The sequence below is a fragment of the Gobio gobio genome (genome assembly GCF_949357685.1).
Source record: "Gobio gobio genome assembly, chromosome: 6".
In the NCBI taxonomy this organism is placed as follows: domain Eukaryota; kingdom Metazoa; phylum Chordata; class Actinopteri; order Cypriniformes; family Gobionidae; genus Gobio; species Gobio gobio.
In genome coordinates, this window is record NC_137102.1 from 6,125,963 (window position 1) to 6,142,247 (window position 16,285).

Below are 16,285 nucleotides of genomic sequence, written 5' to 3' on the forward strand. Positions count from 1 at the left end.
GTATCTGCTGCGGAGCCAAGATCTGAACTCCGCGTTCCAGCAGCACAGCTGACGTGGCTGAGGAACGCACGTCTCCGTTCCCTCCTCAGGGAACGAGGGTTACATACGTAACCGAGACGTTCCCTTTCGTTCAGTCACTCCGACGTACGTCAGTGACTGACGAATGGGGGTTCCAGTATAACCGCGCCACTCAGCTGTCGTCCAGTGCCCTGCGTAAGTGTGAGATCCCGCCACTTAATGCCGTAGGACTCCCACTTATCACAGGATTACCAAGGTACACTGGGAAGCATATCCCAGTGAGGGAATGCCAAAGATGCCTACCCGTGGGGAGGACTTAGAGAGTACACATATGAGCCGCTGTGGGCTGCATATGGGAAACTCTAGGGTACCAGCCGAAGGTGGATTTTTAACCCTAGGGTTGGCAGGGGCTTGCCAAGGGAAAGACACCTGCTCACTGCGGAGGCTTACGGTGGGAATACTCGTGTGGGGGTCGCCGGAGGGAACCATGCACACGGGGCACCTGGCCGGACATGAGGGTCTGGGCTTGAAAGGGCAGACTGAACTGATGTCGGCGTCGACAGTGCTGGAGGAGCTCAGGGCTCTCGGGGAGCTCACCTGAGGAAAATATCGCACGTATCCAGTCCGTGGAGTGGAGTGGCGAGCAAGCGAAGACACCTAGAGCCTGGTCCATTACCGGCCCCTCGGGGGGGCGAGTACATAGTCGGACACTGGCTCCACTCGGAGATTGTAGAATCTGGCGAATGTGTTAGGTGTCGCCCAGCCTGCAGCTCTGCAGATGTCTGTTAGCGAGGCGCCATGCGCTAAAGCCGGGTGGAGTGTGCCCTCACACCAAGGGGACATGGTCGGCCTTGCTGCTGGTAAGCCAAAACAATGGTGTCCACTATCCAGTGAGACAACCTCTGCTTTGAGAGAGCTCTTCCCTTCCGCTCTCCACCATAACAGACAAAGAGCTGGTCTGAGGTCCTGAAACACTGCGTCATGTCTACATAGGCGCGGAGAGCGCGTACTGGACAGAGCAATGCCAAGGCTGGGTCTGCCTCCTCCAAAGGCAGCGCTTGCAGGTTCACTACCTGATCTCTGAAGGGAGTGGTAGGAACCTTGGGCACATATCCAGGCCGGGGTCTCAGGATCACGTGAGAGTTAGCCGGCCCGAATTCTAGGCACGCTTCGTCAACCGAAAATGCCTGCAGGTCCCCGACCCTCTTGAGAGAGGCCAATGCGGTCAGCAGAGCCGTCTTCATCGACAGAAACTTAATATCGGCCGACCGCAAAGGCTCAAAGGGAGGCCTCTGCAGAGCACTTAAGACTACTGAAAGGTCCCAAGAGGGAACGAGAGGAGAGCGAGGAGGATTCAGTCTCCTCGCCCCCCTCAGGAACCTGATGATCAGGTCGTGCTGACTTACCTTTTTGTCTCCCAAGAGGTCGTGATGGGCAGATATTGCAGCCATATACACTTTCAGGGTGGAGGGAGACCGCCTTCGCTCCAGCCCCTCTTGGAGAAACTCAAGCACGGACCCGATCTGGCATTTCCAGGGGTCTTCTTGGCGGGAAGAGCACCAGGTGACGAAGAGGTTCCACTTCAACGCATAGAGGTGTCGTGTAGACTCTGCCCTACCGGACACTGCATGAAAAGTGGGATTTTCGTCATTATGTGGCACTGTAGATTGCCGTGAAACTTCAGGTTTACGACTGTGCACGGCAATTTGCAGGCAACACCGAAAACTGCCGTAAATTGACGTGGGCCTTGCTTGGCAGTTGTCCCCCGATGACCCCCCCTCCCCTTAATTCTAGGGGAGGCTTTATCATGTAAATGAACATGCTGTGAGCTACACAAATGCAAATCAGAGTAGCAGCAGGGGGAGTTTTATCTAGGTTCTGAATTTTTTAAACTAAAACATTTTTCAGTTAAATGTACTCGTTTTAGCTCACATTACTAAAAAAAAATTTTTAGGGCAACCAGTTTGCTCCAATTTTTTAAGTAGATTCAACTTGTCCGGGCAAACAGAGTAGATTAATTACTCTGTATGTTATTAGCAATAACCATGTAAAAAAAAAAATACACTCAAAATAAAAAGTTACGGTGTTATGCCTATATGTAATTGAAGCACTTTTGCCACACCCATTAACTTAAATAAAGTGAAAATAAATATAATAGGTTTTTCTGGAGCTCCTTGGTGGTCTGAAACCTCAATGAGGTTGAAGAATATAGGGATAAATTAAGCCCCTCAGTGGACTGATTTCCTGACTCTTGATCTCTCTCTCTCTATCTCTCTCTCTCTCTCTCTCTCTCACACACACACACACACACACACATCTGTGCAGGCAGACACATGGCCATGATGCGTACAAAACTTGAAGACGAGCTTTAAACAGACGTGTTTTGGGCCATGTCCACACGAAGCCAGAACTTTCCCTATCCAATCTTTTTTTTTTCCTCGTTTCAAGATATATCAGCGTACACACGAGAGCATGAAAACGGCTCAAAACGATGTAGTTTACATGCCAGGCCAGTATGTGGCACTGTAATTCTGCCACAGAAATACACTAAAAACGGAGAAGAAGAGTTGTGGCTAGAAGGGGTACGGCAACAGTCGGAGGTGAGGTAAAATCTCACAATAAAATAACAATAAATAAATTTGCTACTTACCAGATGTGTTTTATTAACGCACACACCTACCCCAACCCTAAACATACCCTTATAATAATGCAAATACAGTAATTAAACAACGCAGTATTGATGTGCGCATGCCCAGTGCCCGTAGTTGTATCCCCTTTAAGTCTTCCCTGCGCAGGACGTGGTGTGATGACATCATCGTTTCACAAAATAGACGGATTGGCCGTATACACAAAACCGCAAGGGTGTCGTGTTCAGATGTATCCACTTTAGGACCCGGTTTCAAAAAATCGCGGTTTCAGTCTCCCAAAATGCCGGATCCGTGTGGACGAAACGGCAATACGATAAAAAAATTTATACGTATACAGTGATACGCGTCTCCGTGTGGACGGACCCTTGGACTCTTTTTGCTTTGTGTTTTTGCTGCTTTGCTTTTTCGTGATCAACAACGACAGGACGCCATTTCGCCTTCAGCTCCCCTTCAACTCCTCTGCATGGACGCGGCTAACTTTTTTGACAAATTTTCAGCTGTCTTCGTCTTCACAACTCTGAGGAAAACTGCAGGAGCTATGAACCAGAGCATGGGTAATGTAACGTTACGATTTAAAGAATATGCTTTTATTCAGCTGTATAAGGAAATGGATGCATTAATAGATCCGCTAGATTAATAGATTAATAGAGATTAATAGATTAATAGATTAATAGAGCTTAAAACTGCACATTTTGTTTTCACAGACTATCCTCGCCTCATAACGAAGCCGTGAGCTCTTATCTGCTTGGAGCGATTTCCGCGAGTCCAGATTTAACCGCTGATCACGACGGAATTGTGTGTAAGTAGCTTCTAATGTGTTTCTCATTCCTTGTTTAATTTTACCGTGACTGTTTTTATTAATACCAGTCTCATGTAATTGTTTTCCAGCTGCCTGTAAGACGTATTATGAATCGACACGCCGGAGCTTCAGATACAAACAACCTGAACTTGCATCGCAGGCGGAAACTGCGAAGTTTAGCTCGGAGTCGATCAAGAAGAAAAAGGGTAAGATTTATTATATTAGATCCGTTTTTTGTCAATGTGAGTATTTTTCAGGTTGCTTATTGTCTTTATGGATTGTATTACAGTTGCTGGAAGCGAGAGTGTGCTGGATGAGGTGGACATTTGGAAGTCCGCGACCATTGAACTCATATCTGACGAGGAAGACGGCTTTGTTGACGGGGTGTCTGGATGGATTGTGCGGCCACCGCCCTCTCGCAGCCTGGAGCACGCCGAACTTTACATTACATTACGAGACATTACTGCTGCACTGTACATAGTTGTGTGTTTAACAATAAAGCTCTTTATTTGAATAAACAGCTGTGTTTTATAAATGAAGCCCTTTCTTTGAATGAACAGCTGTATGCTTATAAATGAAGCTCTTTCTTTGAATAAACGGCACGGTCCGTATAATTTTCCCATATATTCCTTGATGGTATGAATACTTCATAGCACAATAACATTAATATAAAACAAATTATTACTACATAAATTATATATGTATTATTATTATTGGGGTTTACATTTATAATGAGCCAGGGGGACCAATAATGATTGGTTTGCAGTGATCTGCCAACCAATCACGAGGGATTTTTCTTTTTTAAATGTAGTGGCTTCAGCCAATAGTGAGTGAGTAAATTCAAGTCTGGCCGTTGACTCTCTGGTTTCGCTGCTATTCATATGCAAATTAGAGGCGTCGCACCTCCGCGCGGTCTCAGTGGGGGCTCTCCACCTACGTCATGGTTCGTTTACGACAATTTGTGGCACAGACGAACACGACGTTCGCTGCCGAAAATTAGGGAGATTTCCGGGAGTATACAGGCGTTTACGGGGTCGAAAATCCCACTTTTCATGCAGTGGGAAGTGATGGTGGCGGCCACCGTAGGTGGCAGGCCACTCAAACCTGCCGCGTCCCGTCCAGAAGCCACACGTGGAGCTTCCAGAGCGCTGGACGCGGGTGCCATAGGGTGCCCCGTCTCTGAGAGAGGAGGTCCGGTCTCAGAGGGATAGGCCAGGGAGGGGCTGTCGCAAGGAGTAGCAGTTCTGAAAACCAGGTCTGGCCGTGCCAATACGGGGCGACCAACATGACCTGCTCCTTGTCCTCCCTGATCTTGCACAGTACTCGTGCGAGAAGGCTCACTGGGGGAAACAAATATAAGCGTAGGCCCTGGGGCCAGCTGTGCGCCAGTGCATCCGTGCCGAGCGTGCCCTCGGTCAGGGAATAGTACAGGCTGCAGTGGGAAGAGTCGTGGGAGGCAAACAGATCTACCTGTGCGTCGCCGAACTGTTCCCAAATCAGCTGGACCGTCTGGGGATGGAGTCTCCATTCTCCAGGAAGTGGCTGAATCCGTGAGAGCTCGTCGGCTGCACAGTTCAGTTCTCCCGGGATGTGGATAGCACGAAGGGACCTCAGGTGCTTCTGACTCCATAAAACGAGATGGCGGGCGAGTTGAGACATACGGCGGGAGCGTAGACCGCCCTAGTGGTTGATGTACGCTACAGTGGCCGTGTTGTCTGTACGGACAAGTACATGTTGACCCCTCAGCAACGCTCAGAAGCGGTGCAGGGCGAACCGTACTGCCAGCAACTCGAGGCAATTGACATGCAGAAGGCGCTGGGGTCCTGTCCAGGAGCCCGCGGCTGCTTGTCCATTGCACATGGCACCCCAGCCCGTGGATGATGCATCTGTTGATACAACAACATGCCTGGAAACTCGTTCTAAGGACACGCCGGTCCGTAGAAAACTGAGGTTCGACCATGGAGTGAGTGTCTGTAAGCAGGCCCGGGTTACTTGGACCCGGAGCGTGCCAGACCGCCATGCCCATCTCGGGACTCGATCGCGATGCCAGTGCTGAAGCGGTCTCATATGTAGCAATCCGAGCGGCGTTACCGCGGCTGCAGATGCCATATGCCCCAGGAGCCTCTGAAAGTGTTTCAGTGGAACCGCACTCTTGCTCTCGATTTGACGGAGGCAAGTCAGCAAAGACTGCGCACGCTCGCTCGTAAGCTGCGCGCACATGGTGACCGAGTCGATCTCCATACCGAAAAAAGAGATCCTCTGCACGGGGCAGAGTTTGCTCTTCTCCCAGTTGACCCGAAGGCCCAGACAGGCTAAGTGGGGGAGAACCAGATCTCTGTGTTCGCAAACCTGCTCTCGAGAGTGACTCAGTATGAGCCAGTCGTCGAGGTAGTTCAGGATGCGAACCCCGTGCTGCCGTAGGGGCGCAAGGGCTGCCTCTGCAATCTTCGTAAAGACGCGAGGGGACAGAGATAGCCCGAATGGGAGGACCGCGTGCTGGTATGCCCGCCCCTCGAAAGCAAACCGTAGGAACGGTCTGTGTCGAGGTAGGATGGAGACATGAAGTAGGCTTCTTTCAGGTCGATCGCTGCAAACCAATCGCCGGGACGAACGCATTCGAAAAGGCGTTTCGCTGTCAACATCTTGAACGGAAGCCTGGGTAGGTAACGGTTCAAGATGCGCAGGTCCAGGATTGGTCTTAACCCACCGGTCTTTTTGGGTACAATGAAGTAGGGGCTGTTAAACCCGGACTTCATCTCGGCTGGAGGGACAGGTTCGATCACACCCTTCGCCAGTAGGGTGGCAACCTCCGCTCGCATGACAGGGGCATTGGCCCCGACCATAGTAAAGCGGACTCCCCGAAAGCAGGGAGGAACCTGCGCGAACTGAATCGCGTAGCCGCGCCTGACTGTCTTCGCGACCCAGCGGGACAGCCCTGGAATCTGAAGCCAGGCTCCCAGGGACTGCACCAGCGGGGTCATTCGGACTACAGACGTACCCGGTGTGGGGCAGCGATGCAGCGTTACCGACCCGGACATGGGAGGCTGTTGGGCGTCCCAGTGTGGGGGTGCGGTTAACTGCTGTGTCCTGACAGAGGAGACCAGGGAAGGACGCACGTTCCACTGGGGTCTGCTCTGCCAGGAGGCTGGCGACAGAGAGGGATGCGAGTGGCGGGACCCGTGGGTGGCCTCACGGGAAAAAAGTAAACCAATATTTTTTTTTCATCCATAATCAGAGCTAATGTGTTGATTTAATTACAAAGCTATATATTAGCTATATATTTTAAAGTATTACACGATTCACCAATGCCCGTTTGTCATGTATAGGCTTTACACCAACCAATCGTGATCTGGCAAAGCAAGTTCAAATTCCATTGGGCGATGTGAAGCGGTAATTTTCTGTTCTTATTCATAAATCGGTTGAAAATTACATGGACAGACAAACTAACGTTTGTGGAACAATTTCCTGCGGTTTGGCTCATTTTATAAATTGCATCACTGACAAAATGGATTTTAACAGACAACAAACAAATTCCTGCACAAAACCACAGCATCAAAAGTCGCATTAATGGTAACTAGTGTTAATTTCACTTGTATTTATGTAGCCTATATTGATACATAATTTACTATTTCATGAAACTATCAAAGTTAACAAAACCCAAGTGCCACCGGCACCTACAGGCCTATTAGGCAATGTGAAGTGTAGACTGGCGAAATGGTTACGTGAAAGGACTTTATTATACTATTTTTGAATATTATGCAGCATTATGAAATAAGTCTCTTATGTTCATCAAGCCTGCATTTATTTGATAAAAAACTGCAATATTGCGAAATATATTAAAATAATGGTTTTCTATTTTAAAATAATTTAAAATATAATTTATTCCTGTGATCACAGCTGTATTTTCAGCATCATTACTCCACTCTTCAGTGTCACATGATCATTCAGAAATCATTCTAATATGAGGATTTAATGTCAATGATGGAAACTGTGATACTCTTTTCAAGATTCTTTGATTAATAAAAAGTTAAAAAGAACACAATGTAATAATATTTCACAATATTAGGCTACTGTTTTTTTCTGTATTTTTGATTAAATAAATGTAGGCTTGATGAGCATAAGGATATATAAACACACACATATATATATGCAGAAACCCTGTCATATTTCATCATCTGGGGACTGAGGGGAGGACCTCTGGCCACAAAGCAGCCAATCACAGCTGTGGTGATCTGTGTAGCCGTGACACCAGAGACCGGTTCTGACTCAGATCAGGCAAACAGTGCAGAACATCAGTTACTGTGAAGATGAGAGGTTTACTGTTCCTGCTCAGCGCTCTGTTCCTGCTGGAGTCAACAGACGGACACACTGAATATGAGCATCTAAGCCAACATGACACAGAGATTATTGACAGGGCAATAACACAAGCCAATAAGCAACATGGAAAAGCCAAACACCTTGATTATGACTCCATTTTACATGTCGTAAGTTTAACCTTTATCATTTTACTGTAATTGTGTTTTGATTGTTTTCTGTGCTTATGCATCTGCCTTAACGTGCTGGTAAAAATATTTAAACATCTCCTACATGTATGATTGTCATCTTTATGCTTTACCTGTATCTCTATATGACAGAATCGTAGGAAGCGCATGCTTAATGTGATATTAAAACCCACCTCATGTGTCAGGATGACACCAAGTGTCCATCAGAAAGATTGTAAAATCCAAGATCAGGCTAGAGTAAGTAACTACTCGCTCTCACTGAAGGATCTCGACTGTATGGAGTCATTGTAGAAGAAAAGCTTACAGTTTCTCACAGCTCTGTTGTATTTTTCTCAGCCTCAAGTTTCTTGTGTTGAATGTCGTGGATCCATGTCCTGTTTTCTTCTCAAAGACTCACCAAAGGTACATCACATATTAGTCACATATTGAGGACAAAGTCCTCCTTAATTTACCCTCATGATCCAACCTTTATGTTGTCAAGATCGAGATATTCCTGCACTAAAAGGTTTGAACTGTTCTCATTGCAGATTAAACAAACCATGTCAGAATGTTTGAAGTCCTCACCACCACCAGTGAAAACTCATCTTGCTGGAGATGTAACTCTGTTGTCAGAAAATCAGCAAAAAACTGGATGTCTGGGATGCATCTGAGAAATAAAAATGATCAAGGACCTTTGCAACTGACCACATGAATACATTTTTTTTTTAAATACTAATGAAATGTACTCTATAAAACTGATCTATCAGGCCAAGCTTCTTCATCTGGAATTGAATTATGAAGATTAATGTGTATTTTTGCTCAACTAGCAGTTTTATCAATGTTTCACTGTAATGATGTCATTTTCCATACTATAATATGTAAAAATAGAGAAGTCTTTATTAGTATGCCCTAAATAACACAAATGTCAAATTAATAATTGTTTTAAAAAAGTTTAAAAATGTCTAAATATTCTTCATAGAAAACAAATTGTCCCCAAAGTTTCCATGAATAAAATGTGACAGATCTTTAGATAATGTATCGGCACTGAATTTGAGGTGAAAGATGAGGAAAGATCTGTGAACAGATGTCCCACAGTGTGATGCTGTTATTCTGGTGTTTCACTTGTTTTCATTGGTGTTTTAAATTGATGTAGGACTTGAAGGTCAAATACTAACTGTTGGCTTTGTTAATTATTAAAAATAAATAAAAAATTATCATAACTAACATTTATTTTTCTCTCAGGATTAACATCTTTTGAAAGCGAAATGTCCCCAACACTTGAGTGTGTCTCAATAAAACAAAAGGGGAAACAAAACTAGATCTGTCTAAATATAACCTCATGCCTTGAGTAACTGAAGTACTCAAGAAATCCAGATTTGCTTTTACAGTAACAGAAGGGTTTGCTGAATTATAAAGAACTAATCATGTTGTAATGAATCACCTTTTTCCTGCTCCTGTTCTATAAAAGCGGTTGTGCTCTTTGTGTTGGAGGGATTCTCTGAGACGGACACGAGGTCCTCCGGCGTGAATAAAGCTTATTCAAAGGCATTGTCTGGAGTCTGTCTGATTACTGCTGCACAACAGCTGAACACTAGAGATCTTAGGCCTACTTCTGTTCTCAAGTGAAAGTGCTGAAGGGAACACTAGAGACCTTATTCAGAGACAGTGTGTTCATAAGGGATGAGACGTCGTCCCACTCAAACAGGTCCATATATATAAGCCCCTTTTTAAAATATGTTTTATTCACACTACAGGACCATTGAAATGAACTAGTGAATTTGGGTTATTAAAAGTAAAAAACAACAACAGAATTGATTATGGCATACCTTTGTAACTACAGTGTTTATTTCTCAGATATTTAGTGTTTCGTTGCTGTTTGAATAACTATAAGTGCAGTGCATCCGGAAAGTGTTCACAGCGCTTCACCTTTTACACATTTTGTTATTTTACAGCCTTATTCCAAAATCTATTAAAGTCATTATTTTCCTAATTTCTACAAACAATACCCCATAATGACAACGTGAAAGAAGTTTGTTTGAAATCTTTGCATATTTACTTTTTTTTTTTTTAAATCACATGTAAGTAAGTACATTGTAAGCCTATACAGGTTAATTGAACTTAAAAAATGTATGGAAACTCTTTGCCCTAAAAAAGTTAATTTTGTCTTGTTGAAAAAACAAAACACTTCGGTTACTAACCTAACCTCGGTTCCCTGAGAAGAGGGAACGAGTATTGCGTTTGCTAAACGCTATGGGGGAATTCCTTTCCTCGAGATATTGAAGCAAATTTTTATCCAAAAAATACCATATAACACGCAGTGCAGCTGCACAGCTCTCAGCAGGAAGCAGCTGCGTGCTGATTGGCTGTGCCGCTGCAACTGCAGCAACCTATGGCGAGACCGCTGGGCGGGACGGACCAATCAGGTCCTTCTATATTCCCGCCACAAGGGCAACAGAATTTGCATAGCCAAGGGTATATAAGACCTTGTCTCGCAAGGTTAGTCGACTGAAGCTACTCCTGAGCAAGCAAAGCACGGCCATAGCGTTTAGCAAACGCAATACTCGTTCCCTCTTCTCAAGGAACCGAGGTTACGTTAGTTACCGAAGCGTTCCCTTTCGAGAGTACTCTCGTATTGCGTTTGCTAAACGCTATGGGGAACCAATGCAACCAACCTTGCCGTGCTTTGCTTGCTCAGGAGTCGCTTCAGTCGATTAATCTGACTAAACTTGCGAGACAGGGTCTTATGTACCCTTGGCTATGCATGTATGCTTTGTATGCTTTGGCGGGTGCGGCCGCCAAAGCATACAAAGAGCTGTTCAGTTTGCCTGAAAGCAGCGGAACGCTCTATGTATATCCTCAGCGCTCTGACAGGACAGAGCAAATTAGCATCTTCTTCATCTAACGATGATGAAAGTGCTGAAAGTGAAATGACCTGTGCTCTGAACGGAGTTGAAAGCACTTTAGGTACATATCCATGTCTTGGTTTGAGGACAACTTTGGAGTCGTTTGGCCCAAATTCCAGACAAGAGGCGCTCACTGAGAGCGCGTACAGATCACCCACTCACTTAACTGATGCGATCGCCAGCAGAAAAGCGGTCTTGAGTGACAGGATCTTTAAGCTCACCGAATGCAGAGGCTCGAATGTAGAGCTCTTCATGGCATCCAGGACCGTGGACAGGTCCCATATAGGGACTGAAGGGGGGGCGAGGTGGGTGAAGCCTTCTAGCCCCTTTAAGGAAGCGAACAATAAGATTGTTCTTTCCCAGTGACAGTCCGTTCACTTGAATGTGATACGCTGCTATAGCAGCCACATAAACTTTGAGCGTGGAGGGGGAACGACCCGCGTCCAGTAGCTCTTGTAAAAAAGTGAGCACTTCTGACACTTCACAATTATGTGGGGTCAGGCTTCGTGCTTTACAGCAGTCCGAAAAGACTGACCATTTGCCTGAATAGAGCCGCCTGGTCGCGGGGGCTCTAGCTTCAGTAATAGTATTCAATACATTTTCAGAGAGGTTCTCATGTACCCGTTGGTGGGCCAGACATGAAGTGCCCATAGATCGGGACGGGGATGCCAGATCTGCCGTTCCGCCTGCATGAGGAGGTCTCTCCTCAGCGGGATCAGCCACGGAGCTGTATCTGACATCTGACTTAGCAGTGAGAACCAAGGTTGACTTCTCCAAAGCGGGGCTATTAAAAGCACAGTGCATTTGCTCTCCTTGATCCTCTCTATGACCTGAGGTAATATTGAGATTGTGGGAAAAGCATAAAGAGAAAGGTTGGGCCATTCGTGGGCCAACGCATCCTTGGAGAAATATATTCGGCATTGAGCATTGTCTTGTGAGGCAAAAAGATCCACTTTTGCCTCTCCAAACCTGCCCCAAATTGTCTGAATCGTATGTGGGTGAAGAGACCACTCTGCTGGGGAAACTTTGTCCCTAAACAGCATGTCCGGACCCAAAATCAGAATACCTGGCACATGAGTCGCTCTCAGCGAACTCAGGTTGTGCTCTGCCCATATTAGGACTTTTTCCGCCATTGTGTGCAGATCGATAGATCTTAGACCGCCCTGGCGATTTATATAGGCTACCACCGACCTGCTGTCCGTTCTGACCAGGACATGGTGGTGCTTTATGTACGGAAGGAAAGCTCTTAGCGATAGCGTGACCGCTTTCATCTCTAGACAGTTTATGTGAAGGCTCTTCTCCGAGTCTGACCAGAGACCGGAGATTGGCCTGCCCTCGTGAAGGGCTCCCCAACCTAGGTTGGATGCATCTGTCGAGATAACTTTCCACTTCGTAACAGTGCCCAAGCTCACGCCCGTCTGATACCAGACGGGATTTTTCCAAGGAGCCAGAGCCAGCACACAGCTGTGGTCTACCTTGATTTGCAATCGGCCCGAGAGCCATGTGTGAGCTGGAACGCGGCGATTCAGCCAGTGCTGTAGGGGGCGCATGTGCAACAGACCCAGTCTGAGAACTGGCGCCGCCGAGGCCATGAGACCCAACATCCTCTGAAAGTGTTTGAGAGGAGTGAGTGCACCGGACCTGAGGGAAACCGCTCGGTTCTGAACAGAGAGCGCGCGCTGTGACGTCAGTCGCGCGTTCATCTGCAGTGAGTCCAATACTGTTCCCAGAAACGAAACTTTCTGTGTGGGAGACAATGAGCTCTTTGCCACGTTGATTCTGAGGCCCAAGCATTTTAAATGGTTGAGAAGCCAAGATCTGTGGTTTAATAACTGTATCTCTGACTGAGCTATTATGAGCCAGTTGTCGAGATAGTTGAGAATTCTCATTCCCCGAAGCCTCAGCGGGGTTAGCGCCGCTTCCATGCACTTCGTAAATGTGCGGGGAGCCAGAGATAGACCAAAGGGTAGCACCCTGTATTGGTATACTTTCCCCTCGAAGGCGAATCTCAAGAATGGCCTGTGATGAGGGGCTATTTGTATGTGGAAATAGGCATCCTCTAGATCCACAGTGAAAAACCAATCTCCCGGGCGAATGTGCGCGAGGATTTGTTTCATTCTCAACATTCTGAACGGGCGCTTCATAAGGGCTTTGTTCAGATGTCTGAGATCTAGGATGGGTCTGAGACCACCGTCCTTTTTTGGTACAAGGAAGTAACAACTGTAAAAGCCCGACTCGCTCTGCGAGGGATGTACGGCTTCCACCGCTCCCTTTTATTAACAGTTTTGATATCTCGGTTCAAAGCATGTGACTTGTGTCGCTTCTCACCGTTGTCTCTTCCACAGTGCGAAAGCGCGGTGGTCTGCGAGCAAACTGTAGCAAGTAACCTTGTTCTATTATGTTCAACACACATTTTGAAATGCCGGGAATGGCCTGCCAGGCCTCGGCCTTCGAAGCCAGGGGCTGAATTAATCTGTGGGGCGAGTCGCTGAGTAACAGGGACTCGGTGGCCCGATAATGTTGCGCCAAGGTGGCGCTTATGAGGGAATTGTTTCCCGCCGCCTGAGTGCAGGGGGCCGGAGGACATAGAATATTGGTGCTTGTGTACAGGCGAGCGCGTTTGGGTATGGGCTCGTTGGCTGTGAGAATAATGTTTCCAGCCACCTGAGTGCAGGGGGCTGGGGAACATGGGGGAGTGATTGAGTGTAGGGGTACATGCTTTAATGCTGGCACACTGCCTACAGAGAAAAAACTCTTTTTGTGACTCATATGGGTCGCCGTGAAAACGGCGTTTGTGTACAGGCGAGAGCGCTTGCTTGCGGGCTCGTTGGCTGTATATGTGATGTTCCCAGCCACCTGATTGAAGGGAGCTGGGGAACGTTTTGGAAGAGAGCGAGGTGGTACACCGGCCGAAGCGGGTGTTATCCACCTTCTCTTTGTGCCTCTGGCTAGGACGACTTCGGAGGCTCAGGTTTTGACACATTGCTGGGTCGGGGACCTCGACACTCCGGCGGTCTGCTGTGGCTCGTAGAGCGGGAACGCTGTCCGGGCTTAGAAGCCGCGCGAGGCTGGTGAGCTGGTGGCGCCGCCTTGGTGGGCTGGGCTGGTCCAGTTTTAGCGTGACGGCTAGCAGAGGAGCTGGAACACTTATTTTGCGCCTCGGTAAAGCGCTCCGTGAACCCAACCACGGAGGGACCGAATAGTCCTGAAGGCGACATGGGCGCGTCCAGGAAAGCGGTCTTGTCCGAGTCGGTTAGGTTGAGCCACAAATGGCGCTCCAACACCATCAAGTTGGCCATGCATCTGCCGATCGCCTGAGCGTTGGCCTTGGTGGCGCGCAGGGCCAAATCAGTGGCGCCGCGCAGATCCTTCAGAGCCTCGCTATCAGGAACAGACTCATCCAGGGAACGGAGGAGTTTGGCCTGGAAGACCTGAAGCACCGCCATCGAGTGTAGCGCTGAGGCCGCCTGGCCGGCGGAGGCGTATGCTCGACCGGCGAGGCTTGACGTAGTGCGGCAGGCCTTGGAAGGGTGCACAGCCTTTGACTGCCATCCTCTGGCGGAGGGCGGGCAAAGGTGTGCAGCGACGGCTTCCTCGAGGGGAGGAAGGGCTTGGTATCCTTTTTTCTGAGCACCATCGACCACCGAGAGCGCTGGAGAAAAAGAGGATTTGGCGCGAGAAGAAAATGGCGCCTTCCACGACTTTGCTAGTTCCTCGTGGACTTCTGGGAAGAAGGGAGCGGGTCTTTGAGCGGTCGGTTGACGACGGTTCTCAAAAAACCACTCGTCCAGTCGGCTTCTCGTGGGCTCCTCAGGTTGAGACCAGTCAATGCCGAGGTCGTCCACGGCCTTCGTGAGCAGGCGCATAAGCTCAGCGTCGACTGAGGTTCTGGCACCGCTAGCCGTCCACGTCGAAGTGGCGTGCTCCGAGACAGTATCCGACCACCCGCTTCCGGATGCAGCAAGGGAAAGGCTGTCATCCTCTTCCTCCTCCGGTCCGCCGAAGGAAACAGCAGCAGCCGCCATGCGAGGGGAGCTGTGCAGTTCCTCGACAAACATTACGGGCGATGGCGAGGCACGCGGGGACATGCCCGGCGTGTGCTCGTCAGAGCGCTCCGGGGGCCTCTGGTCGCGACGTTTCTTCTTCCGTGGCTCGAGAGGCTGAGAGCAAGGGACGGGATTCGGGTCGAAACTGGCAAGCCGAGCCGGAAGGGTCTTCAGCGTCAGTTCGTCGCACTCCGGGCAGCCGCCCTGGTTGAGTGCAGCCTGCTCGTGGTCTCGTCCGAGACATGAGACGCAGATGATGTGCTGATCCTCGTCCGCGAGAAAACCTCTACACGAGGCGCAGGAACGAGACATTTGTAACAACGTTTCGGCTCTTTTTGAATGTGCAAACACACAGAATGTTATAAAAGGATATATGCCGGATGGCGCAGCTGGAAGGCAGGCTGAAGGCGGAGAGTCCGACGTCCTCAGGGCTGCAGTGTTCCGCTGGGTGCGTGTCGACGGCAGGCTTCGATCCAGAGCTCAGCGAGGTTAGTCGCTGAAGAAGAATTAACCTGACTAACCTTGCGAGACAGGATCTTATATACCCTTGGCTATGCAAATTCTGTTGCCCCTTGTTGCGGGAATTTAGAAGGACCTGATTGGTCCGTCCCACCCAGCGGTCTCGCCATACTCTCGAAAGGGAACTATTCCAGTTTAATGTACTTAAGATTTCAACAGCATTTAATTAACAACTTTTAGTTAATTGAACTAACAGTTTTTAATTCAGTGGTATTGAAATTTTAGGTCACCATGATGGAGATAAGTGTTTGTTTTAATTCGGCTCTTGGCCCTTGACTCTTTAACTTTAGTTTTTCACTGACTGCTTTAACTGTGTGTTTATAAAGGACATTTGTTATGGCAAGGAAAAACAAATTGTAAGAATAAAAGAGAATGTCACAAATCAGACGCATAATTTATTCATGCCGCAGTGCATGCTGGGACCCACGGGGGAGTTTTGATTGGTGGTACCCAGCATGCAGTGCAGCATGAAGCTTTTCATTGTCATCATTGGTGAGATTAATACATTCTTGATGTCTGCATGTGTATAAGTCATGCCGTAGATTTAAACCTTTTGAGCACTACATGATTTTAAAATATTGAATATTATTCAATTACCATAACAGTGCTGGATCTCATGCTGTAGAATAACATAAATAACATCACGTAAATACAAAATTGATAACACATTACCTCTATAACCAGAACATTTGAGTCTGAATGAGATTAGTGATTCAGCCACTACATGATGACGTCATAATCATCAATAAGCCAAAGTCACCATATCACATTTTCTCTTTGGCTTGTCTTGGCATAACTAAAGTGTTTTTTTTTTTTTTAAACACACAGTTAAAGCAGCCAAAGAAAAAAAAACTGATGTTAAAGAGCTAAG

The 16,285-nt window shown here is 47.6% G+C and overlaps 1 protein-coding gene across 2 annotated transcripts in view; it reads left to right on the forward strand.

Moving 5' to 3' along the window:
* The window catches only part of LOC307128491 (cystatin-like protein), a 47,654-nt gene extending 38,161 nt beyond the window's left edge, over positions 1-9,493 (forward strand). The window contains exons 1-4 of one of the 2 annotated variants that reach the window (XM_079820398.1): positions 7,708-7,949; positions 8,100-8,204; positions 8,304-8,369; positions 8,495-9,493. In XM_079820398.1, coding sequence (XP_079676524.1) covers positions 7,773-7,949; positions 8,100-8,204; positions 8,304-8,369; positions 8,495-8,617 — 471 coding nt within the window. In that variant the 5' untranslated portion in view covers positions 7,708-7,772 and the 3' untranslated portion in view covers positions 8,618-9,493. Of the gene's footprint in view, positions 1-7,707; positions 7,950-8,099; positions 8,205-8,303; positions 8,370-8,494 lie in introns of those variants that run through there. The other variant, XR_013816797.1, reaches the window with a different exon arrangement.
* The last annotated feature ends 6,792 nt before the right edge of the window (positions 9,494-16,285 follow it).